This window comes from Lepidochelys kempii, chromosome 14 (assembly GCF_965140285.1).
Source record: "Lepidochelys kempii isolate rLepKem1 chromosome 14, rLepKem1.hap1, whole genome shotgun sequence".
Lineage (NCBI taxonomy): Eukaryota > Metazoa > Chordata > Testudines > Cheloniidae > Lepidochelys > Lepidochelys kempii.
The window spans coordinates 39,917,542-39,943,718 of record NC_136393.1 but is presented as its reverse complement, the minus strand read 5'-3'; the positions used below and the strand labels follow the sequence as shown (position 1 = coordinate 39,943,718).

General features: G+C 49.3%; 1 protein-coding gene across 1 annotated transcript; it reads left to right on the top strand.

Annotated features, from left to right (window-relative positions):
• Positions 1–775: 775 nt before the first annotated feature.
• On the top strand, positions 776–22,737 carry LOC144929261 (uncharacterized). The gene is made up of 13 exons (XM_078848367.1): positions 776–970; positions 1,426–1,577; positions 2,769–2,983; positions 5,333–5,459; positions 9,375–9,488; positions 9,865–10,510; positions 10,739–10,752; positions 15,785–15,871; positions 16,915–17,032; positions 17,797–17,869; positions 19,311–19,437; positions 20,515–20,628; positions 20,960–22,737. The coding sequence occupies exons 3-13, from the start codon at positions 2,939–2,941 to the stop codon at positions 21,640–21,642; spliced, it is 2,148 nt and encodes a 715-aa protein (XP_078704493.1). The 5' UTR covers positions 776–970; positions 1,426–1,577; positions 2,769–2,938; the 3' UTR covers positions 21,643–22,737.
• Positions 22,738–26,177: the final 3,440 nt, after the last annotated feature.

Sequence of the window (26,177 nt, the reverse complement as noted above, 5' to 3'; positions counted from 1 at the left end):
GTCTGTATTCGCAAAAAGAAAAGGAGGACTTGTGGCACCTTAGAGACTAACCAATTTATTTGAGCATAAGCTTTCGTGAGCATCCAATGAAGCGATCTGTAGCTCACGAAAGCTCATGCTCAAATAAATTGGTTAGTCTCTAAGGTGCCACAAGTCCTCCTTTTCTTTTTGTAAATTTAACAACCGGTTCTAGCGAACTGGTGCGAAAGGGCTCCAGCTCACCACTGGACGTGGCCCCAGGAAGCCCAAATCCCATTTGTCACCAGCCCAATGTAGGAGTGTCCACCGAACGGGATTCACTGATATAAACTAAATTGATTTGAAAACAGATTAAGGAGAGGGCTGCATGGGAAGTGAAGGAGGGAATCAGCATTCACACAGGGGTTTAATGTGCTTTACCTTCACAACTTTAGTTAATCTGGCCTGATTTCCCATGCAGATGACCCCTCAATTAAAACCAGTGCAATTTCTGGGGGTAGACCAGCCCTGGGACGGGCTATCTCTAGCATCAGGGGTAGCCCTGTTAGTCTGTATCCACAAAAACAACAAGGAGTCTGGTGGTACCTTAAAGACTCACAGATTTATTTGGGCATAAGCTTTCGTGGGTAAAAACATCTGAAGAAGTGGGGTTTTTACCCACGAAAGCTTATGCCCAAATAAAGTCTTTAAGGTGCCACCGGACTCCTTGTTATCTCTAGTTTATTCATTTCACTGGTTGCTACCGCAAGAGGGCTCTGCTTATTGCTGCATATGGGTGCAGGCAGGGAAACATCCCTGTCTTGTTTGCTGGCTGGTGAACTTCCTGGGTCAGACGCTGCTGCTCAGCCTCCATTGTAAGCCGGGGGGGAGCCCGGCCTGAGCCGTTGGTGCTCCCCAGCGCGCTCTATACAAGCCCAGCCCGGGTAGGGGACTTTCTGCGGGGGCTGGAACCAGCCCCGGGCTCTGCCGCCACCAGCCCCTGAGCCTGCAGGTGAGGGAAGAGACCCGGGGAAAGGGCTGGGGTCGGGCAGGAAAGTGACTCTGCACAAACGGCTCAGGGAGGCTCAGATCTTGGAGCCCCTGGGAATCTGCCCCCTTGTTACTGCCTGGAGGGCTGGGAGCTGAGTTAACAGCAATTGAGCTGCTGCCTTCAGCTGTGGCCCCACTTCAGGGGTAATAATGGGGGGGGGGGGGGATGAACAGGGCCCTAAATGTCTCTATTTTTTTTCTCTATTGGGGGTAGAATTGTCAGGAAGGAAAGGGGTAAAAAATAGGGGTGGAAAAGTGTGTGAAATCTGATTGCATCATCTCTGCACAGGGAGGGAGGAAACAGAGAGGGACGAGTACTGGATTTATTCTTTACTGAGGGGTCCCTTCGAACTCCATGGTGATGGGGAAAGTCTCCCCCTTATTAAAATTCTGAGTGGAATGTGTTTGATCCATCAGATGTGCCGGATCTTAAGCCACTTGGTGCCTTTGTGTGACTGTTTCCACGTGACCCCCTTTCTCGTGAATATCGTGACACCCCCTGAAAAGACCCACATGGATCTGTGGGAAGGATTGGGGACCTTTGCGTTTTTGTAATCTACTTGGCTCTAGTGAGTGGCTCCTGAACATTCAGGTTTTGGGGGGATATTTGTGTTTGTTTCTCCAATACACTCATATCTTCTTAGCTTAAAAAAATCTTTTGCTGAGGGAGGGGGAAAGGTTTGGGATTTAGGCAGAACCTGTGTCATCTGGCCAGGTCAGGACATCTCTTAGACTCATGGTGATGGCCCAGGGGTGTAATGGTGGATCCCAGGAGACACGATGGTGTAGCTTGCTCTTTCCTCTTCTTTCACACAGCCATTGTTGTGCTTGCACTTCTCCCCAACAAAGCCTTTTCTTTTACGGACCCCCAAAGGGAATGATGGCTAGACTAGCCCATCCTCTCGCTATTTTATCCACTGGGTGGGCCTGGTTTTCAACACACCAATTTTGGTTCATTTATTTCTGGTCTCTCACTTTTCTTGTTTACCAGGCATGATCTTAACACAGTCCTTGAGTAATATCAGGAGGCCGTTTTGTTTGGACTAATGCAGTCCGTCTGTCTGTCTCCCATTTGCACCTTTTCCCATTAATATTTGTTATTGGTTACTGTCATGGTTCATTAACTTTCACTCATTTTTTACAGGTAAGGTCACAATTAGGGTAAATTTGTAGGCTCAATTATCACAACTTCTCTTTGGTTCCCAGGGATGCTTTCACCCCATGCAGTCCCAAAAACTCTGTGTAAGCATCCTCTGTGGGTGTTGCTTCCCCCCCGCCCCCCAGGAATGTCTGTGAAGTAGGAAGGTGGTGACTTTCTATCCTGTGAGGGGGTTTAGAAATTTTAAGAATCCTCTAGGTCCTCCATCCACCTAGCATTCCTTTGCTTTAATCACAACTCCTCAAATGTTGTTATAAAATCTCTTCAGGATTTGGTTCACATCTGCTCACTGTCTTGAAACTGCAGGGATTTCTGGGTTTGGAGGAAACATAACTTCCGCTGAGCAGCAGAGAAAGGAAAAGCCAGTTCCTGCCTCTGCCTGGTCTTCAGGCTGCCGGGGGAATGTCCTGCCCTGGGGACAGTGTTGGGGGATCCCCCAAAACGGCTCCTTTGATTCTGCTCTTTTCTAGAGTTTGCTTCAGAGATTTTTTTTTTTTTTTTTGTGTAACTGGGAGGGTTTGCAAATGTCCTGGTGGGTTTAGTCCTGTGGGAGGGGCCAGGTCTGCCCTGTAGTGAAGTGACCCTTTTCCCAACATTGCAGAGTCCAGAGTGTGTGTCTGCAGGGAAAGAGCCTGGGAGGAATTGGGGTGTGAAATGGACTAACACCCCTTCTGGAACCTGCCCCATCACCCTTCTCACCCTGACAGGCTGCAGAATCACGTCCACGTTCGCTGCAGATCGTCCCCTTCTGCTGGGAGACAGGGCAGGGAAATGGCTTCCGCACAGCTGGTGCAGGATGCAGCACTGCTCACTGAGGTAGGGGATTTCCAGGGAGCTGCTGAAGGGTTTGCCCTGGAGAGGGGAGGGCAGGGCAGGAAATACACAGAGGGAGGGAGTAGGAGGTGGGGACAGGGTGTGAAAAACCTGCTGGCACTTCATAAAACGGAGGGGGAACTTCTATTCTGCCCATCTGTGGAACAGGAAACAAGTCACTTGACCTAGCACTGAAAAATGTATCTGACTCCTGCTAGTCACAGCCCTGAGGTGACTAGCCAGCAGGATGATGAGGGGGAGCACCAATGAGACCAGAGAAGAGATCCCACCTCCCCACATTAAGCCACTGAGGTTGCTGGAATTCTTACTGGGATGCTGTCCATGGACTGTACTTAGGGGCTCCATCTCCTGTCTGTGTGTCTATCTAGTTGCCATGTGATAAGGTCTGAAGCAGTCTGTGTGGGGAACTCTGTTACCCTACTCCCCACGAGGTTCCAGTTGCCCCCGCCCTCAATTAATAACTCCCCTGAAGCCTCTGCTACTGCTGAGTTTCACAGTGGGCAGTAGCAGGAGAGAGAGAGCTTCTGGTCAGTTTCACAAATGCCCACAGAGCTCTGCTGGTCAATTCCAGGCTGCTCTTCAGAGATGGCTGCCTCTTGGCAGACTGGGGAAGGCAGCCTTAGGGAGAAGTCTGAATCATTTTTTATCCTCCGGACTGGTTGGGAAGAGCATTCATTTTTTTTAAGCTCTTGGAGTGCTGCAAAAATTTGTGCCGCTGCCCAGGGAAAAATTCCTGGTTCTCTGAAACCTTTCTCTGTGCTAGAAGATCAGCTGCACTGGGAGAGCAATATTGGAAGCTCCAGCTCCACACAGTGTGGGCTTGAATGGGCTTTAACAAGATTTTTAATTACACTAAATATATTGATAAATGCAAGGTAGTGCACATTGGAAAACATAATCCCAACTATACATATAAAATGATGGGGTCTAAATTAGCTCTTACCACTCAAGAAAGAGATCTTGGAGTCACTGTGGATAGTTCTCTGAAAATATCCACTCAATCTGCAGTGGCAGTCAAAAAAAAGCGAACAGAATGTTGGGAATCATTAAGAAAGGGGTAGATAATAAGTCAGAAAATATCATATTGCCTCTATATAAATCCATGGTAGGCCCACATCTTGAATACTGTGTGCAGATATGGTTGCCCCATCTCAAAAAAGATTAATTGGAGTTGGAAAAGGTTCAGAAAAGGGCAACAATTATAAGGAGAGATTAATAAGACTGGGACTTTTAAGCTTAGAAAAGAGATGACTAAGGGGGGATATGATAGAAGTCTCTAAAATCATGACTGGTGTGGAGAAAGTAAATAAGGAAGTGTTATTTACGCCTCATAACACAAAAACTAGGGGTCACCAAATGAAATTAATAGGCAGCAGGTTTAAAACAAATAAAAGAAAGTATTTTTTTCATACCACGCACAGTCAGTCTGTGGAACTCTTTGCCAGAGGATGTTGTGAAGGCCAAGACTATAACAGGGTTAAAAAAAGAACTAGATAAGTTCATGGAGGATAGGACTATCAATGTCTATTAGCCAGGATGGGCAGGGGTGCAAAACCATGCTTTCAAGTGTCCCTAGCCTCTGTTTGCCAGAAGGTGGGAATGGGCGACAAGGGATGGATCACTGGATGATTACCTGTTCTGTTCATTCCCTCTGGGGCACCTGGCATTGGCCACTGTTGGAAGACAGGATACTGGGCTAGATGGATCTTTGGTCTGACCCAATATGGCCCTTCTTACGTTCTTAAGCTACTTTCAGATCCACCTTTCGCTAGTATGCGTGTGGGTTTGGTAAACCACAGCGCGGACTTCTACCACTTGAGCTAAAGAAGTAATGCCATTTGCTGGGGCAGTAATAGTCTGCTATCTTCTCATGGGTCAGCCACTAAGTAGTGGCAGTAGTAGACTATTACCTTCTTGCAGACCAGCCACTAGAAGGGTGTATCTCATGTATTGAACAGAATAGCAGGAACAAACAGAAATTCATGTGTCGCTGGTGAGTTTCTTAGCTGCTCCCAGGCTCTGTAGAACGACTCTGAAACGGATGAGGTTTTGTTCTGTTGCTACCGGGGAAGTTCTGAGCAGCACAGAGGGGCCAAAACTGCCTGTCTATTGGGAGGAAATGCGGCAGCATCCAGGCCCCATTTGAAATCCTCCTCTGAGCCAGACAGGCCAGGAACTTCTTGTCCTTTGTGATGGAGAGCTTTAATTCTACAGAAATGCCCCTTGCTTGCCAGGGAAAGTGTCCTGCTCTCTGGAGCCCTGCCTGTGACTGAGTTGGGGTTGTTGCTGAGACAGTAAGTTTTAAATAGGGGATTGTTGTTGTTGATATAGATGCCGGTGACCTTTGAGGATGTGGCTGTGTATTTCACTGAGGAGGAATGGGCTCTGCTGGACTCCAGTCAGCGAGCCTTCTATGCGGATGTCATGCAGGAGAACTATGAGAACGTGACCTTGCTGGGTAAGGATTCCCGTCCCCTCAGGTGTCAGAAGCTTGGGGGTTGAGGGGGTCTCTCTGAAGCACCCAGGCTGGCTTCTGCTCAGGCGTCTTCTCTAGTTCCTTAGGTGTCAGTGCGATCAGCCCCAGAACCCATGTGAGGGGGAGTGTCCCGTACACACCCTTCTGTGAGTTAATGGGGATTGAAGATTGAAAAGCCTCCTTGGGTCTCATCCTGTCCCTCCACCTTGGAGAAAGGCAGGGTTGTATCGATTTCAGCATCCAGGCCTAAGTTCTAAATGTCTGGAGGGATGGGGCTTCCGCCCCTGCTGAGACTGTTTTCCCCCTCCCACTGCATCATCTTGCCACAGGATTTCTCCAGGTTCTTCCTTTCTCATCAATTCTTCATGCTCCCCATCTCAATTTCTCTGGTTGGAGACAAATTTCTTTAAAGCAGTTCAGCCTCTAGACCATTTGTGGTATCAATTTCCTCCCCCACTAGGGCATCTTTCCCCCAGTAACTTGACACAAAATCCCTCCTAGGTCCCTTTAATCCTTTTGGCAGTGTGGACAGGTTGAGTCCCAAACTGACCTCAGCAGAGTCTGAGCCCAGCATCTGAGCTCACCTATCCCACCTTTCCTGGGTTTGGCTTTATTTTTAACACAGAAACCTTAGCCTGAGCTTTCCCGCAGAGTTTGGCCACTCCCAGTGCTTCCCTCCAGGACCCCCTGCCCCACAGTTCTCTCTCCCCAGAGGCCACTCCCACTTCCCTTATATCCAGGAGGGAGCTAACAAGCTGCTCCAGCCCTAGTGAGTGAGCAGGGTTCAGCCAATGGCTCCATGCAGGGTCCCAACACCTGCTCCCATGCTGCACATGCCAGAAGCACCTCCCCCATCACAGGCTGTGGGAACTCATTCTTTCTTTCCTGCAGCCCTGTCTGACCTTGAATAGCCTTGTTTGCTTTCCTCCAGTTTTCCTGCATGGGTTTACTTAACCTCTGGATCTTTCAGCCAGCCCCTCCTAAGGGACTCTCCTTTTCCGCCTAGGCTTTAAATTTTATAGGGCAGGGGCAGTGGTTTTAGCCTGTACAGTGCTTGTAGCAAAGGGGCCTTCCTCTCTGACCTGGGGCTCCGGAACGTTACCACAATACAACATCACAAATAACTTGGCACAGTGTTAGTTCAGGTTGTTTCCATCAGTTAACTAAATGATTAGGCAATACAAAGTTAGGGATCAAAAAGTTGCAAAGTCAAATGCTCTGATGTTAGGAAATGCATGGGCAATGTTCATTCGGGCCACTTAATGCAGGCCCGTTGTGCATGTGCATTATGGTACAGCCTTTAACATGCAAAAGTGAAAAGATTTGAAAGTGACTTGCCCAGCAACACACAAACTTTGTGGCAGGAGCAGGGATAGAACTCCACATCTTCAGGTGGCATTTGACTACCCTAATCACAAAACCATCCATTCTCTTCTGCCATCCCCTGCCTCATTCACGTCAAATCTTCTAGCTTCTGCAGTAAATGAGGCAGACAACACTCCTTCCCTACAAAACCTGAGATTCATTCCCAGAGCAGAACTGGCCTGTGCATCAAATGAACCAGGGGGCCTGGGTAAATAAATAAGTTAGTCTTTAGTTACGTGATCCTATATTATCATAATGCACATGTACAAGGGGGGCAAATTAAGGTTGCATGGGCATTGCTCATTCTTGGCACTTCCTGACTTGAGTGCTTGATTTCTTTCTATTTTTTTAAAGTGTAGGCTTGGAAGGATGAGATTTTTACCAGTAAATGCTGGCAAATGTTGTTTTCCCTGTGCACACAAACTGACCAAAAAAAAAAAAAATCAATAGGAGATAGGCAAAGTAAGAAAAAGGCTGCTTGCAAACCCTGAAAGTCTCGTATTTTGACACACCGTTTGTTTTAGCAGGTATACAGCTTTAACTTTTTGAATCTCTGTATTTACTGTCATTATTTGTCTGTTGCCCACACAATTTCTGGCAACTGTGGAAATTTAAATTGATAAAAATTGAAAAATATATGCTTAAAAATAAACAGTGATATTATCCTCTGAAATTATTTAAAAAAAAAAATCAAATTTGGCCAAGCCTACTTATGTGCAATTTAAATTATAATGAATGTACACATTTATTGCCTTCAAGGTATTGGCATTACCTTTGTGGAGCTCCATGTTTCATCACTCAGTGCCATGTGGAGCAATATATTGAAAGTAACTAAATTAAACCATACTCCGTATTTTGTTTTACTGCAACTTCTAAATGACTTACCTCAAAACAAAAACAGAAAACTGAGTAGGAACCCCTCTCTGTAAGAAAGTAGGAAATTAAGAGGTAACTATTCAGAAAGCCATAGCCCCCAGTTGGTAAGAAGCATGTAAGCTAGTGGTTTTCAACCTGCGGCCCAGTCAGCACACAGCTGTAGACCATGTGCCATCCTCAGGGCTATACAGGTGTGTGTGTATGTATATATATATAGTGTGGATGTGGCCCACGTAACTCATAGAGAGCCACAGAGGTTGAGAACCATTGATGTGAACAATGTACATGGGGGAAAAAAGCTGTAATTTTTGTATCTTACTTTCATGTAACTCTCTTGTTGAGGAGAGTAACAAACAATTACCCTTTGGAAAGAAACAGTGTAACTTACCCCAAGTGTCATGGCGGGAACTCATCCAGAGCCAGTGTGCTTTCATTACAGCTCCTCCTGGGACCCTTCTTTGTAATGAAGTTATGGTCATCAGAGGTAACACAGTTTGCCACGACAGCTGCTCTCATGACAACCAGGACCCTAGTGACTTGGGCAGCAAATGTGCACTGGGGGGAGGAACGGGCTTTTCTGGTGTTCCAGTTTTCCCAAATGTCATTCACTTCACCCCACTCCACCTCCAACATGAAAATACAAAATACACAGTGGAGATGGTTCCATACATTAATTGTTCAAACTCCCTATGGCATGCTTACAATAAAGATGCGACACTGAGGTACAGACCCTGTCAAACAGAAAATTCTGATGCAACCTTAACTACGGTCTTGCTGCTGCAAGACCTTAATATTTAGAAGCTGTCATCGGGGAGCAGACTAATGCCCCAGCTTTCTCCAGAACTGCCTCCCACTGCCCCTGCACTCACTGGAGATCTGAATTCCATGAATGTGCTTTTTCTGACATCTAATCCCCCTGAACGGCTGCATTCCGCTCCCTTCTCTTCCTTACTGTGCTGAATCCCACTAGCTCATGTGCCTTGGTCCTGACTTCCCTAGGACTTTCTCACTATCTCTGAGCCTATCTCTGTCAGTCAAAAGTGGCTACAGGCTGCCTTCCCCTGTGGCTGGAATCTCCTCTTTCCGAGACATAAAGCTGCCTTCTCGGCATTTTGTGAACCTCTTTTGATGCATGTCTGGCTTGAAGACTTGATCCGAGCAGAGATGTCCAGGGACCTGCCTCCCTAAGAGAGACTGCTCTCCCTGGGATATAGAGCCAGGACTGCAGGCAGTGGGGTGCCTAAACTGGAGCTCCTTTGGTACAAGAGAGAGCTGCTGGCAGAGTATTCTCTGTTGGAACCCTCCACCTTTGGAACTCTCTCCCCCACCTCCCCCCATTAGTTTGCAATACCCTGCAAGGCCCATGATTTGTCCACAGCCCATAAGGAGTCACGCAGGTTATAGTGGAGGGAAACTCTGGAAGGGATTCTGTCCTGGTTGGTAGATTATTAAATAGGAACCCCCTCTTTCTGAGATTTGGCTGTATTTGCTCAAAGCAGAGATTGCTAATGGAGGAGGTGTCCAGTGGGTGGGTCCACTGGGTGTCCTGTGGCTTGGAAGGACCATCAGAAGGATTTTACTGTTTTGAATGGGCTAGAATGTACATTTGAATCTTTGTTACCCACAATGATAATTCACCTATCTTCCCTGGAGCAGGATTTCTGATTTCCAAACCTGACATGATCTCACAGCTGGAACAAGGGGAAGAGCCTTGGGTCCCAGATCTCCAGGACTCTGAGGAAAGCAGGATCCTAAAAGGTGCCCGCATAGGTGAGGATTTGCTTAAACTGACCTATAAAGCATCCATCTGGCAAGAAAAAGCTGGGACTCCAACAGAGGCCAGGAGCTTCCCCAGTTTTCCCTTATCTCACCCAGGTCAAGGCTGTGCCCAGCAGGTGTTGTCTGCCATGAGGATACATATCGCATGGCTTCCCACCCATCCTGACACCTGGCAGTTGCTCACTTTCAGCTGAATGTTCTGATGGGATGCGAATGCAGAATTGGTCCCATTTTTCCATCTTATCAGGGGATGGGTTTAGTGAGATTTGCACCATAATATTTCAATTTCCCAGCAGCTATTTAGGCTTGTTTCACCCTTTCCTTGGCATTGGAAATGACTCCTGTCTGGATTCTCTCCCTGTTCCAGCAGGTGACTGGATGGTGAGTGAGAATGAGGAGGAGAATTCCCTGCAGAAAGCTCATAAACAAGTGGAGTTGCATGGAATGCTACTGGGAGGATCCACAGTGGATGCTCCTGCACAGGGAGAAGCTGGTGGGAGTCAGCTTGGATCAAAGGGGAAGAAGGAAAACCATGCAGGGAAGGGACAGAGCAAATCCACTCCCCATGAGGGTGGTTCCAGAGACGTTCACAAAACCACAGTCCAGCAGACCGGAGAGACACCGAAAATATGCCAGTACTGCGGGAAAATCTTCAGCTGCAACTCACACCTCACTAGACACCAGAGAACCCACACGGGGGAGAGACCCTATGAATGCCCTGTCTGTGGGAAAAGCTTCGGTCAGAGCTCGCACCTGATTGTACATGAGAGGATCCACACGGGCCAGAGACCCTTCAAGTGCGATGAATGTGAGAAAAGCTTCAATAGCAGCACGCGCCTCGTTGGACATCAGAGACGCCATAGGAAGAAGAAACTCTCTAAATTCCCTCTGTTGGCTAGAGCAAATACCGTATTTCCCAATTCCTTGAGTATCCAGCTACCTCTTTCTGGGGTCAGGGGGCAGTTGCAGGTGCCTCTGGTCTGCTCAGTGAATCTCTGGCTCTGCCTCCAGTAGTAAACCCCAGGCTGTGGAGAAGCCCCGATCAGTTTTTCCTCATTGCTGCACTGCCAGCCAGGTGCGGGTAGAGGAAAGAAGAACCCAGCTCCCCTAGCAACTCCTCTCCCTGGACTCAAATCCCTTTCTACTAACCAATTCCTTGAACTAAGCCACCTTTCTCACACCAGAGACCTGTCTCTACACCCTCTACTGGGTCTTAGGCTGCCCCCTCTCCCTTATTGGAGCTATTTCTGGTGGGGTGGGGTGGGTGTCCCAGAGGCCCTTCCCTTGCAGACTTTGGGAGGAAACCAGGGAGATCAAATGCTGGGGATTTAAGGTCAGAAGGGACCATCATGATCACTTAGTCTGACCTCCTGAATATTGCAGGCCACAGAACCACCCCTCTAACAGTCCCCTAACCTCTGGCTGAGTTACTGCAGTCCTCAAATCATTCTTCAATCCTTCAAGTTACAGAGAATCCACCATTTACATGAGTTTAAATCTGCAAGTGACCCATGCCCCATGCTGCAGAGGAAGGCAAAGCCCTTGCAGGGTCTCTGCCAATCTGATCCCAGGGGGAAATTCCTTTCTGACTCTAAATAGGGCAGTCAGTTTGACCCTGAGCATGTGGGCAAGACCCACCAGCCAGACACCTGGGGAAGAATTCTCTGAAATAAGTCCGTCCTCCCCATCTAGTGTCCTATCACCGGCTGTTGGAGATGTTTGCTGCTAGCAGTCACAGATCAGTGATGCACCATTGTAGGCATCCCCTCCATAAACTTATCAAGCTCAGTCTTGAAGCCAGTAAGGTTTTTGCCCCCACTTGGAAGGCTGTTTGAGAACTTCACTCCTCTGGTGGTTAGAAGCCTTCATCTAATTTCAAGCCTAAATTTGTTGATGGCCAGTTTATATCTATTTGTTCTTCTGTCCACATTGGTGCTTAACTTAAATAACTCCTCTCCCTCCCTGGTGTTTAGCCCTCTGATGTATTTATAGAAAGCAATCATATCTCCCCTCAGCCTTCATTGGGTTAGGCTAAACAAGCCATGCTCTCTGAATCTCTTCTTATAAGGTAGGTTTTCCATTCCTCAGATCATCCAATCTGCCCTTGTCTGCACCTGGTCCAGTTTGAATTCATCTTTCTTGAACATGGGAAACCAGAATAGCACACAGAATTCCAGATGAAGTCTCGCCAGTGTCTTGTATAAGGGTACAAACACTTCCCTGTCTCTACTGGAAATACCTCACGTGGGGCATCCTAGGACTGCATTAGCCTTTTCCATGTCACATGGATGGGTCATAGTCATTCTGTGATCAACCAATACACCCAGGTCATTCTCCTCCGCTATCACTTCCAAGTGATAAGAGGGATGAAGTGTAGAGGAAACAATGTTTTTGAGCAAAAGGAAGATAGTAGGTGGGCAGAGGGATTTGAATCGGCCAATGATAAGGGGCTGAGACTGGAAAACACTCTACGCTAGTTGGTTATAGCTCTTTATTGCAGAGAGAAACTGTGGGCGGCATGAAGAGCACAAGGGAAGGTACTTTGTGCCAGGCAGCACAGGGACTGCAGTTCGTCTGCAGTGATCGGACAACCCCTGAAGCTGTCAAATAGACTCTTCTCTCCGAATTCAGAGTTGCAGCCCTGACCAGTTTGCTGTTTCTGATGTTCAGTTGAGACCACATCAGAGCACAATGAACTAAAAGGGTAACTTATGAATAACCTGGGGCTCTACCTAACTGGGAATCTTCCAGAGAAATTGGAGATCAACTTTAAAGTCCTTCTCTGGGTGTACTTTGGATTTGCAACAAATGAAATCTGCAGAGGGTGGGAGGGGAGGACTTTGGCTTAGGTATTTCCTCTGAAATAAATATAAGTTATTTCAATAAGAACAATTATTCTGATTCCTCTGAATATCTATTTTCAGAATGGCTGTTGGTCATACTCCCTGCCGGTCAGAACTTCTCATTGTCCTCTTGGAGGACTACAGCTTTTGCTGACTAGGCTGCAGAGAAGCTGTGGCTGTGAGAACATGCTGGGGATGGGATGTGGTAAATGAGGTTATTGTTTCTTTGCTGTACGGAGCCTCTTTCAGGTGAACCCTTTGTTCCCTCTCCCAGAACAGTCCTGAGATCACGTTTCGTCATGCCTCTTGGGGTGCATAAAATTTGCGTATTTAGAAACTGTTTGCCATCTATTTCCCCCCCTCCCCCCCATTCCTCCTCTCCACTTGTATACTCTGCTGCTCTCATTACAGTGACACCCAGCTCCTCTTCTCCTCTCACGTGCTGGCTTTTCTTTCATCGTGCCTATGCTTCCCCCACCTCTCAGACCACCCCAACCTCTCCCCCCCTCCACACACACACACACTTCTGGGCCTAAAATACTTCTCCACACCTTTGCCACTTCCTACCTTGACTGCTGCAGCCTCTTCTCACTGTCTTCCCTTCCCCTAACCTCAAATTCCAGTTCTTGGTCCTGTTTGTACCCCAGTTTTCACATCCTACTGCTCTTTGTTCCCTTGTGACAGTGTTGCGGCAAGACTAAGCAGGGCAGAGACCCCGAGGTACTCACTGCAGGCCCCCAGCCCTTGAGTGCCTCCTGCCAGTTCCACTCCAGTGCTGTATGGTCTACACTTGGGACCTGCAAAGGCAGCTGCCTACTTACTGTGTGTGAAGGGACTGGCCAGGGATTTTGCAGGGGGCCAATGGGGCATATCCTTGAGGATCCTTGCAGGGTGTATGTGACATTCAGTCAGTCAGGCCCTAGCTGAGGAAACCACTTCTCAGCCTGGATGGGAGACAAATAACTTCATTCTCAGGCTGCCAGGGGGTGACTGGGAGGCAGGACTCCTAGGTTCTATTCCCAGCTGTTCCACTGTCCCTCTAACTTAATCTCAAGGGGAAAGAGCTCTACCCTTTCCCCCCCAGCCACATCTCTCATCCCACACCTCTCCAGCTCTGGATCTACACTAGTCTTGGGCACACCCAGAAACATGATGAGAAAATCTCCCCATGCAGGACCTTCCTGCCTGCCAGCCAGGCTGACAGCTCCTTAATGGGAACCTTGAGAACCCAGCTGTCCTGGGATTGTGGTGGGAGGGGATGGATATAAGGAGCTTCCTGGAGGTGGGAGTCCAATGGGATGGGGGTTGTCTGGAGAATCCTGACAATAAAAGGGACATGAGAACCTAGCCAAAGAAAGGCTGCTGGGAGACCTGCATCATATTTCTCTCTGGCTTAGTTTACACACAGCTAAATTGCTACAGATTACAAAGGGGGTTGCACTAATATAAACTAAGGGCTTGTTCATGGGTGAAACAGTGGGGAATAGTTACTCTGTAATAGCTCTCTGTGTTGACAATTTCATTGTTAACCACATGGGGAGTTAATCATAGAATAGTAGGGTTGGAAGATACCTCAAGAGGTCATCTAGTCCAACCCCCTGCTCGAAGCAGGACAAACACCAACTAAATCATCCCAGCCAGGGCTTTGTCAAGCCAGGCCTTAAAAACCTCTAAGGACGGAGATTCCACCACCTCCCTAGGTAACCCATTCCAGTGCTTCACCACCCTCCTAGTGAAATAGTGTTTCTTAATATCCATCCTAGACCTCCCCCACTGCAACTTGAGACCATTGCTTGTGAAATAGCAATCATCCATTAAATTCACACCCAGGCTTACTTTGCAATAGAAACTGGAATGATTAAAACAAAACTATATGACACAAAACAAATGAATTAAAAACTGGCTAACGGACAGGTTTCAGAATTGTAAATGGGAAACCATCAGTGAGCAGGTGTGTGTATAGGGGGACCCTGAAGGGATCAGCTCTTGGCCCTACCTACTTCACATTTTCATCAGCAAGCTGGAAGAAAACCAAAAAGTATCACCCATAAAGTTTGCAGATTGCAAAGGGTGGGAGGGAATCACGAAGAGGACAGGTTGCTGACAGAGAGCAGTCTGAGTCACTTGGTGAGCTGGGCACAAGCAAACAATTTATGGTTTAATATGGCCAAATGCAGAGTTATGAATCTAGAACCAAAAACTGTAGGCCACACTTGCAGGATGGGGCGCTGTCTCGTGGAAAGCAGGAACTCTGAAAAAAGACTTGTGGGACTGGTGGACAAACAGCTAAACCTTTGTTCCCAGGGCAATGCTGTGGGCAAAAGAGCTAATGTGATCATTGGATGCATAAATGGGAATATCCAGGAAGAATAGGGAGGTTATGTTACCTCTATATTTGGCTGTGGCATGACCATTGCTGCACACTATTGTGTTCAGACAATGATTAGAGGACTGGAAAACAAACTACAGGTACAGAGTGAGCTCGTGGGGTCGATTTTACTTTGCAAAGGGAAGGTTAAGGGGTGTCTTGCTTATAGTCTATAGGTACCTACGTGGACAACAGAAATGTGATACAGGAGGGCTCTTCATTCTGGCGAACAAAGGCATAAGCAAGTTCTAATGTCTGGAAGTTGAAGCCAAATGCAGACAAGAAATAAGGTGCAATTGTTTAACACTAAGGATTATTAACCAGTGGAAAAAGTTACTAATTTTTAAATCAAGATTGGATATTTTTGGGAACCATATGAACTAGTTCAAGCAGGAATTAATTCAAGGAAGTTCTATGGCTTGTGTTATAGAGGAGGTGGGAATAGGTAATCACAATTGTCCCTCCTGGCCATGTAATGGATGAATCTATGCAAAGCTTCCCCATAGAGACAAGCCCTGGCCTAAACCTATTTGGAAATCAATGTAGAACTTGTCTGCACAAGAAGTAAATATAGCATCCTTCTCTGTGAATGACCATAGTCATAAAGGGGTTTAATGTGCTTTAAATTCACACCTGTAGCTAACTGGCGTTAATTTCCCCTCTAGACAAGCCCTGAGAGTTAAGTCAGTGCGATTTCTGCGTGTAGACCAGTTCTGTGCCTGTCTCTGTCTTGTTTAGGGCTGCCCTTTTGGTTGGACTATTCCAGGAGGTTTAATCACATGACATAATCTTTACTGAATGATGACTCTTCAGGTCCTGAGGGGAGACTCTAGGGCAATGCTGGAGGCTTGACACCTCTCGCTCTGGTTCGTTTTGTTCGTTGCTACCACCAGAGGGCCCACGGTTAAAAGAGGGGAAGCTGGACTCAATTTCTTGCTTTCTGTCTCTGCTGAACTTCCTAGGTCAGTTGTTGCTGCTGCTTCCTTCCCTTGTTGTGACTGTGAGCCGGGGCTGAGCAACTGCTGCAAAGGGCTCTGTGCGAGGAGAGCCCTGCATTAACGCCGCTCTGGGCCCAGCCGGGCGGACTTTCTGCGGGGGCTGGAACCAGCCCCTGGGGCAGCCCCGGCCTCCGCCGACACCAGCCCCGGAGCCGGAGCCTGCAGGTGAGGGGAGAGACCCGGGGAAAGGGCTGGGGCCGGGCAGGAAAGTGACTGCGCAAACAGCCCAGGGAGGCTCAGATCTAGCAGCCCCTGGGAAGCTGCTGGGTGAGAGAAATACCAGGGAGAGGGGGAGCCTTGGGGGTTCTGTATTTTAATAATCTAGCCCCTTAGACAAGCCAGGAGGGGCCACTTCTCTCTGCAGGGGTGGGTAAATCTCCCCAGGATCCCAGTGCAGAGAGGGATAGGTTCGCTGAGTCAAACGTGTCAGGCCTAAAGTGACTTGGCCTGGGTGTGTTTGTATGAACATTTCCACACCAATCCCCTTCCCTGTAACGAATGGGTTAGATCCCTGGGAAGGCTCAGGGCCCCCGAAACCACCCCCCCCTCCACCGCATTTGTCATCTGCGCAAAGTGACTCTCACGGCTCTAGATGTCTGTGGGACAAGAGGCTCCTGGAGAAATATTTGTGCAGCCAAGGCGGGGGTGAGAGAGAGAGAGAGACAAGCTTTCGGGATCACCAGAAGCTCTTCTTCAGGGTTGGGAATGAACTCAGAGCATCACAGCTAAATACAAGGTGGAAGGGATTGTTTCATGTAAGTAGTTAACACCTATACAGATATACACAGAACTACGTACAGAACAGCCTACTCTATCTAGGGTGACCTGAGCTCCCAATTTTATAGGGACAGTCCCAATATTTGGGGCCTTGTCTTATATAGACGCCTATTACCCCTTCCTTCTCGTGGGAAGCAGGGACTCTGAAAAAAGACTTGTGGGACTGGTGGATAATCAGCTGAACCTGAGCTCCCAGGGCAAAGCTGTGGCCAAAAGGGCTGATGTGATCCTTGGATGCACAAACGGGAATATCCAGGAAGAATAGGGAAGTTATGTTACCTCTGTATTTGGCTGTGGCACGACCATTGCTGCACACTATTGTGTTCAGACAATGATTAAAGGACTGGAAAACAAGCTGTACAGGGACAGAGTGAGCTTCTGGGGTTGATTTTGCTTTGCAAAGGGAAGTTTAAGGGGTGTCTTACTCATAGTCTATAGGTACCTACGTGGACAACAGAAATGTGATACAGGAGGGCTCTTCATTCTGGCGAACAAAGGCATAAACAAGTTCTGTCTGGAAGTTGAAGCCAAATGCAGACAAGAAATAAGGTGCAATGGTTTAACACTGAGGATTATTAACCAGTGGAAAAAATTACTAATTTTTAAATCAAGATTGGATATTTTTGGAAACCATAGGATGCAATTTCTGTAAGATTTCCCTTTCATCCTTCAAAAGCTGCCTCCCCATCTGTCCCTTGCCTTCGTCCAGGCTGGCAGTTTCGCAAGGCTAAAAAACCAGAAATTGTTGCAAGAACTCACAGGCCAGAATTCACGCCTTCCTTGGCATGGTGTTTTGAAAGAGAAGCAAAAACCATGGGCATAATGGCATCGTTTCCAGCTGGGTGTAAAATCTGAGCTCTGTGGGGGGGGCGTGATGGGAAGGGGCAGCAGGAGCAATAAATGGAGAGGGAGACTCCCAGCTCCCAAACCTGCCCAGCTCCATTCACTGCAGCACCCCGGGCAGACTGACTTTCCTGGGGACAAGGAGAGAGGAAAAAGCAGTTCTTGCCTCTGCCTGCGCCCCCTGCCTGCTGAGGGAACACGGTGCCCTCAGGAATCCTCCAAAACAAGCATCTCCTTTGATTCGGCTCATTTCTAGCATTTGGTTCACAGACTTGGATACTGGGAGGTTTAAAGATGTCTCAGTCCTGCTAGGAGGGGCCGGGTCTGTGCTGTAATAAAGTGACTATGGACTTTCCCAGCTTTGCAGAGTCAGAACCTCTGTGTGCAGGAGACAAACCTGGGGGGAGTCAAGGTGTGAAGTGGACTAAAACCCACTCTGACGCCTCCCCAATCACCTCTCTCCCTGGCAGGCTGCAGAATAACATCCGTCCAGTCCAGCCACGTCATCCCAGAAACGAAATGGCTTTAGCACAGCGTATTCAGGTAGGGGATTTTTCAGGGAGCTGCTGCAGGGTTTGTGCTGGATGGGGAGGGAGCAGGGCATACACAGGAGCTGGGAGTGGGAGGTGGGGATAGAGTGTGACAAACCTGCTGGGACTCTAGAGAACAGGGGGAATTCCCCCGTCTGTGGACCAGGAATCAAGCTGCGTGTCCAGGCACTGAAGAACGTATCTGACTCCTGCTAGCCACAGCCCTGAGCTTCCTAGCCAGAGGTTGATACAAAGAGGAAAGGGGGCAACCAACCCTTCTTCCGATGTTCAGCTGCTGGAATTCCTCCTGGGAAGCTGTCCATGGACAGTACTCATGGGCTCCATTTCCAGGATCTGTCTCTTGTCTAGTAGCCACACGATGAGGTCTGAAGCAGTCTGCATGGGGAACTCTGCTATCCAATCCCTTCCCTTTCAGTTCTGGGGTGTTTCTCCCTCCCCCCTTCCCCCATGAATAACTCTCGTGTAGCTTCTGCTCCTGCTTGGAGTTTCACAGTGGGCAGCAGCAACAGCAGAGCGTTTCTGATGCGTTTCTCAGATGCTCACAGCTCTGAAGGGCAGCCTGGAACTGGCCAGCAGCAATTACTCTGGAGCTGCCTGTTGGCAGACTGGGAAAAGCAGCACAGCAGCATCTGGGGACACAGGCCAAATCATTTCTTATCTTCCAGACTGGCTGGGAAGAGCATTCATCGTCATGATGCCCTGGCTCCCTGAAGCCCTGTCTGTTTTCGGGAACCCTGTTGCACTGGTGAGGGCAGTGCCGGATGTTCCCATGTATGCCACGGTGCTTGTGTGGCTCCTTGAGCAAGGTTTTAATTCCATTTTCATATCCGTCTCTTGCTACGGTGTGTGTCTGTGTGGTGGACCTGGTAAACTCCCACACCACATGCAGATCTCTGCCGCTTGAGCTAAAGTAACTCCATTAGCTTTTGAGGGCAGTAGCCTATTGCATTTTTGAGGGCCAGCTGCCAGAGGAGTGTATCTAATGTATTGGCCCAGCGGGTTGCAATAGCAGGCACAGATAGAAATCTGATCTATTGGACCAGTAGCAGGCACAGGTAGAAATTCAAATGATGCTAGTGAGTTTCTCAGGCTCTGCAGAACAACTCTGCAACGAACAAAGTTCTCTTTAGCTTTCTGCTGCTACTAGGGAAGCTCTGAGCAGCGCAGAGGGGCCAAAGCCGGCTGTCTCCTGGGCGGAAACACGGCAGCATCCGACCCCCCTTCATAATCCTCCTCTCAGCCGGACAGGCTGGGAGCTTCGCTTCCCTCTGAAACGAGAGCTTTAATTCTGCAGCTGTGCCTCTTGCTTGGCAGGGAAAGGGCTCTGCTCTCTGGGGCCGAGGTGGATTTTTCCAGCTCTACCTGTGACTGAGCTGGTGGGACTCTGGCTGGGGCAGCAGGTTGTGAGTGGGGGTCTCTTGTTGTTGATACAGATGCCGGTGACCTTCGAGGAGGTGGCTGTGTATTTCTCTGAGGGGGAATGGGCTCTGCTGGACCTGGGTCAGCGAGCCCTCTACAGGGATGTCATGCAGGAGAACTATGAGAACGTGACCTCACTGGGTAAGGATTCCTGTCTCCTAGGTGTGTTGAAATTTGAACTTTGCATTGCCTGAATTGACCTCTGCTCACAGTTCTTCTCGGTCCCTTAGATTTCAGTGGGATCAGCCCCACAGCTCCCTTTCTACCTGGACTTTACATTCTCTAGGGCAGGACTGTCTTTGTCTGTGCAGTGCCAAGCATAAAGGGGCCCTGGGCCTTGCTGAGGTCTCTAGGTACTACAGCAATCCAAGTCATTAACCGAGGATTTAGCAGCTATAATTACAGTGCACACTAACTCCCAGGCCTTCTCCGCACCCTGCCGGATTTTAATACTCCTTCTGACTCACCAGGTTCCCTACCTACTCCAGCGTTCTTGCCTGACCTCTTCTTACCCCGGAACTGCTGCATTCAGTGACACCGCTGCTCCCTCCCACCCCTTAAGGCACTGAATCCTGCTCGCTTGTGCACACTGGTCCCAGCTTCCCTCTGACTCTCCCCAGGGCCCTCACTGTCAGTGAGAAGGGGATCGTGGGTGGAGTCTCTGCTCTCTGGGACACAGAGCTGCCCTCTCTTGTCTTTTAGGAACCTCTTTTGAGGAGTCTCTCACTGGCTTTGTTTACAGCAATAGATAATCTTGGGTGCCCCCCCCCCCTCGTGCCATAGAGCCATGATTGCAGGCTGTGAGGGGCGCTTTGGTACAAGAGGTGGGGCTGGCGGCCGGACATGCTCTGTTAGAGCCCTGCACCCTTTCAATTCGGGTCCCTCACTAATTGCTCATGGCTCAGAATAATTGCAATAACCAATCATAGTTTGCAGGAGCCCAAAAGTCTGTTAATTACGCTTCCCCAGCCCATATGGATATGGGGGAAGGCTGGGTAGCAGTGGAGGGAGACCCTAGAGGGGATTCCTGGTTGGTGGGCTATTAAAAAGGAACCTCCTCTGAATATTAGACTGTATTTGTTAGCAGTGTCCTGCGGCTTTGAACAGATGGCTCTGGAATTATACTGTTTTAACTGCGCTAGAACGTTACATTTGAACCTTTGTTACCCAAATGTGTAATTCACCCTCCTCTTACAAGGTTAATTTTCCCTGGAGCAGGATTTCTGATGTCCAGACCTGACTTGATCTGTCAGCTGGAACAAGGGGAAGAGACATGGGTCCCAGATCTCCAGGGCTCGGAGGAAAGGGGGATCCGGAGAGGTGCCTGCACAGGTGAGGATTTGGTTCAACTGACATGTAAACTGTCCATCTGCGAAGGAAACAGCTGGGATTCCCACTTAGGCCCTCTGAACTTCTCCAGTTTTGCCTCATTAGGAACCAGATCAGGAGGCTAGCCAGCAAGTCGTCCGCTGTCATTCCCACCCTTCTAACTGACACCTGGCAGTAGTTCCTTCCCCTGGAGTGTTCACCTGGGATATGAGAGTGGAGTCGGTTCACTCTTCCCTTAGCGGGGGAAGGGTTTAGGGGGATTTGCACCCTAATATTTCAATTTCCCCAATAGCTATTTTGGTTTGTTTCTGAGTTTTGCTTTCCCCCGGCACAGGGACTGACTCCGGTCTGGATTCTCTCCTTATCCCAGCAGGTGACGAGATGTCGTGTAAGAATGAGGAGGAGAATCCTCAGCAGGAAGGGCCTGCGCAAGTGAAATTGTGTGGGAAGGTATTGGGAGGATCCGCAGGAAATGTTCCTGCACAGGGAGAAATTGGTGGGAGTCAGAATGGATCAAAGAGGCAAAAGGAAAAGGACTCGGGGAAGGGACAAAGTAAATCCACTTCCCATGAGGGTGGTTCCAGAGACGTTCACAAAACCACAGTTCAGCAGACCGGAGAGACGCAGAAAATATGCATAGACTGCGGGAAAATCTTCAGTTGCATCTCGCACCTCATTAGACACCAGAGAACCCACACAGGGGAGAGACCCTTTAAATGCCCCGACTGCGGGAAAGGCTTCGGTCGGAGCTCGCACCTGGTTGTACATGAGCGGATCCACACGGGAGAGAGACCATACAAGTGCGATGAATGCGAGAAAAGCTTCAATCAGAGCCCACACCTTATTAGACACCAGAAACTCCACCTGATGGACAGACGCTGTAAATTACCTGGCTGGGGTGGAGTGAATGCTGCATTTCCCAATTCCTTGAGTATCCAGCTGCCTATCGCTGGGATCAGGGGGCAGCTGCAGGTGCCTCCAGGCTGCTCAGTGAATCTCTGGCTCTGCCTCCTGTAGCAAACCACAGGCAGCGGAGAAGCCCCAATCAGTTTTTCCTCATTGCTGTGCTGCCAGGCCCCTCTGCCACTTGCCAGCCAGGTGGTGATCAGGGAAAGAAGAACCCAACTCCCCTCGACACTCATCTCCCTGGACTCAAATCCCTTTCCAGTAACCAATTTCTTGAGCTAAGCCACCTTTCTCAGGGCAGAGACCTGTCTCTGCACCATCCTCTGGGACGTAGGCTGTGCCTCCCCCACTTACTGGCGTTCATGTGGGGTGGGTGCCCCAGAGGCCCTTCCCTTGCAGACTTTGGGAGAAAACCAGGGAGATCAAATGTTCGGGGGACTACGAGAGGAAGAATGGGCAGGGAACGGGTTGCAGGTGACTGAATTAGCAAGTGATCAAGTGCTGAGACTGGACAACTCTGCACTAGTTGGCCAGAGCTCATTGCTGCAAAGAGGAACACCAGCTCGAAGGAAAGGAACAAGGTTTTGTGTACCAGGATCATGGTTACTGTCTGCAATGAACTTCCTGCCCCGTGAGCCACCAGCAGCTCTGAGACCAGCACTCGGGCACTTCAGTCGGTCAGTGCAGAGTCGCAGCCCCTAAGGGTCAATTTCTGATGTTGGGTTAAAATGACCTCAGAGCACCCTGGTAACTCAAGAATTACAGGGCGGGGGGGGTTCCTCACTGGACATCTTCGACAGAAATTAGAGACCAGTCATTTCCTATGTGTATTTGGGGTTTGCAACAAGAAGTGGATGAGTGGGTGTTGGGAAAGGAATGTGTGACTTATATTTATCTCTGGGGAAATCATGGGGTATTTAACAGTAATTATTCCAATTCTTCAGAATGTCTAAAATTAGAGTGACTAGTATGGGTCACTGACAGTCCAGATCTTTGTCCTTCCTAAACGAGTGGAGTAGCGCTCAGTGAGGGGTCCCGCTGTGAGGCCACTCTGCTCACTGGGGAATGGGATTGATTCTTTGATGCCCGTTGCCCATTTCAGGTAACGTTTCACCCCATCTGCACTAGTTATTCCTTCTCCCTGAACTATCTCTCTGTTGCACCTCTTTATTTCTATTTTGGTAAATAAAACCTGCACATACAGACGCTGTCTGGAATCCTCTGTGTTTTGTTTTTCACTGAGAGACCCTGCCATTCACGCTGATTTGAGAGAGGGGCCTGGGCTGCAGCAACATCGCCTCTGGGATGCACACCCAACTCCTCTCTGCCTTTCTACCTCATGTGCTGCCAGTGCTTGCCTGGGAATCTCAGCAGCCTGCCTTCCCTCCCAGCCCGGGGGCTCAAACACTTCTCCTCCACGGCCTGCCTTGGCAGCTGCAACCTCCTTCCTCTCCCCTGTTTTTTTTCCCCCACCTCAGATCCCAGCTCCTGGGCCTCTCCTTGGAAGCCCTGCCTGTACCTCTGCTGTCATTTCCAGCTGCTCCCTTTTTGCTCGGCCTGAGCTCACCTTGTATTGTGGTGCCAGCAGGAGCAAACAGCACAGAGCCCAGCAGGTGGTTACCATAAAGATAACCCAGCAGGGATCTGGACCTCTGAGGTCCCCCTGCTGAGAGGGTCATGACACTGCACTCTGCATGGACCTGTCCACGGGGACCACTACTAGGACACAAGGCAGCAGCCCAGCCAGATGCCCTGTTGCTAGTACATTATTCCTGCACCCCAGCAATGGCCCTGGCTAGGAGCTGATTCCTGGGGCAATTCAAGTGACAGGTTAATCTCTAAGGCCCTGAATGGTTTGGGTCCTGCTTTCCTCAGAGCTCCTTCTCTCTTCACATGCCATTGCGCCAGCTGAGACAACAGAGCTCATATCTACTAGATGTAGATATGTAGGCAGTGTGCCCTTGTTGCCAAGAAGGCCACTGGCATTTTGGGATGTATAAGTAGGGGCATAGCGAGCAGATCGAGGGATGTGATCGTTCCCCTCTATTCGACATTGGTGAGGCCTCATCTGGAGTACTGTGTCCAGTTTTGGGCCCCACACTTCAAGAAGGATGTGGATAAATTGGAGAGAGTCCAGTGAAGGGCAACAAAAATGATTAGGGGACTGGAACACATGACTTATGAGGAGAGGCTGAGGGAGCTGGGATTGTTTAGCCTGCGGAAGAGAAGAATGAGGGGGGATTTGATAGCTGCTTTCAACTACCTGAAAGAGGGTTCCAAAGAGGATGGCTCTAGACTGTTCTCAATGGTAGCAGATGACAGAACGAGGAGTAATGGTCTCAAGTTGCAGTGGGGGAGGTTTAGATTGGATATTAGGAAAAACTTTTTCACTAAGAGGGTGGTGAAACACTGGAATGCGTTACCTGGGGAGGTGGTAGAATCTCCTTCCTTAGAGGTTTTTAAGGTCAGGCTTGACAAAGCTCTGGCTGGGATGATTTAACTGGGAATTGGTCCTGCTTCGAGCAGGGGGTTGGACTAGATGACCTTCTGGGGTCCCTTCCAACCCTGATATTCTATGATTCTATGTACCTAGGAAGGGGACTCCCTGCAGGGCGTGCTCAGCAATGGAGGGCTCCGATTCTGGAATTGGCTTCTTGCGGCCCAACAGAGTCCCTGTCCCTGACGGTTAGGTTCCATGCCAGGCCCGTGTTGTTTCCCCAGTGGCTGGGCAGCGAGGGTGTTGATGGGGCACTGATCAGCTCTGAGGGGAGGTCACGCAGCACTCACAGTTTGAAGGATTCAACTCTTCATATTTTAGTCTCCCAAACAGTTCTCCTAGTTTTCACCCTCTGAATCCCCTTTTACTCTTCCCCTCTCTGAGGTTTCCTTTCTCCCTAGCACAGGGACTGACATGTCTGGTTTGTCCCTTTCATTCAAACAGATGACAAGTCAGGGAATGAGGAGGAGAATTCTCTAGTTACACCACAGAGATCCAAAGGGAAAGTTTCCAAGAGTCTTGAGCAGGTGAAGGGCAAAGTCTGTGAGAGCCAGCGCAGGTCAGAGAAAAAAAAAAAAAAAGCAGTCAGGGAACAGATGGGGTCAGTTCTCTCCTAAGGGGAAAGGTGACACACACCAGGACAGCAAACACCACAGACGAGGAAGGTGAAAATCTTGTGTTGAATGTGGGAAAAACTTCAGCAGTAGGTCAGCCCTCTTCAGACCCAACCGAATCCACACAGGAGAAACCCCACCAGTGCCCTTGCTGCAGGAAAAGCCTCATTGTCCACCAGAGAATACACACGGGTGAGAGTACAAAAACCGCTTCAGGACCAGCATGACCCTCACTAAACACAAGAAAACCCACACAGGAGAGAAACCGTACATCTGCTCAAGTGCAGGAAAAACCTCCGGGCAAACTCAACCCTCACTATCCATTGGTGATTCCATACAAGAGGGAAGGCCTCAGGGACAGCTCGCCCCTCACTGAGCATCGGAGGAGAAATTGTGTCAGAGTCCTGTCTAGGGATGGCTGGAGGGAACGATAGAGCTGTTGATTCCCCGCAAATATCAGTAATGTTCAGCTCTCAAGTGTCTGCCTGGGAGACGGCAGAAGCTGACCTGTAAACTGATTGCTAGACCGAGAGGTTCATCAAACCCCATGCAGAGGAAGAGAAGTCCCAATTGACACTTGGCTGCAGAGCTGCTGAGTTTTTCTGTTTCCTGCCAACCTTTCCATGGGAGGAGAGAGAAGGGGCCTTCCCATTGTGCTCTCTGCACTGAAACTCCTTTCAGTGTTTCTAAGCTCTCTTACCTGCCTGAGGGCCTCTCGGGGTCTTCTTTTCTGAAGAATCCTCAGAGTCCAGGACACAGGGCTCTTCCTCTTGGTCCATGTGGCAGATGGGGTCTGATTTGGGGCTTAGGGATTCTGCTCATCAGAAGGAAACGGGTGAGATCAGTGGGCTAGGTCGCCATTCAGCATTTCCCACAAGAGATCAACCCATAATGTCACACCCAGCCCCTTTCTCTGCAGGGAGGACATCTGATCCTCACAGATGGGGAACATGTTCATGAGACCCCGTGGGAGAGCCTAGTGCCTGCAGGGAGAGGTGCCGTGTGTCTCCTGGGGTAAACTCATGGATCCCCAGCAGCTTATTATCTGAGAGCAGATAATAAGCTGCTTGTCACAACACCGCAGAGGGCCAGCGACCCCAGGGATGGAACCAGAGGCACCAGAGTATGGGGGGGGCATGACCCTCCCACTTCTTACTGGCTGAAAGGGTGAGTGAGCAGGGGCAGGGTGCAGAGAAGAGCGAGTGGGGGACGGTGTCACAGAAGCGGAACCTCGGGAGAAAAGGTGGTGCTAGGGTGGGATCTCTGGGGCATGGAGGGTGGGGGCGGGGCCACAGTTCGGGCACCATTGCCCCCCCCCCCACTTTTAGGAAGCTTCCACCACCCCTAAATGGAACCAGCCCCAGACAGGGGACACAGGGAGTCACTCTCTTTTGAAACCCTGGGGATGTCCAGATTAACACTGAGTCCTGAGTTTCCGTCCCAGTGGGATGAGGTGTAGAGGTGACCCTCTCTCTCACACAGGGCCTAGGACCCGCAAGTGCTGATCGCCCCAGATATCTAAGGGGCAGGGGCTG

What these genes read in the sequence shown, in the direction of transcription:
- LOC144929261 (XM_078848367.1), top strand. Translation starts at nt 2,939, where the DNA reads ATGGCTTCCGCACAGCTGGTGCAGGATGCAGCACTGCTCACTGAG. An exon ending in ATGCAGCACTGCTCACTGAG is followed by an intron (nt 2,984 to 5,332) that starts GTAGGGGATTTC and finishes TTGTTGATATAG; the next exon opens with ATGCCGGTGACCTTTGAGGA. An exon ending in CCTAAAAGGTGCCCGCATAG is followed by an intron (nt 9,489 to 9,864) that starts GTGAGGATTTGC and finishes TCCCTGTTCCAG; the next exon opens with CAGGTGACTGGATGGTGAGT.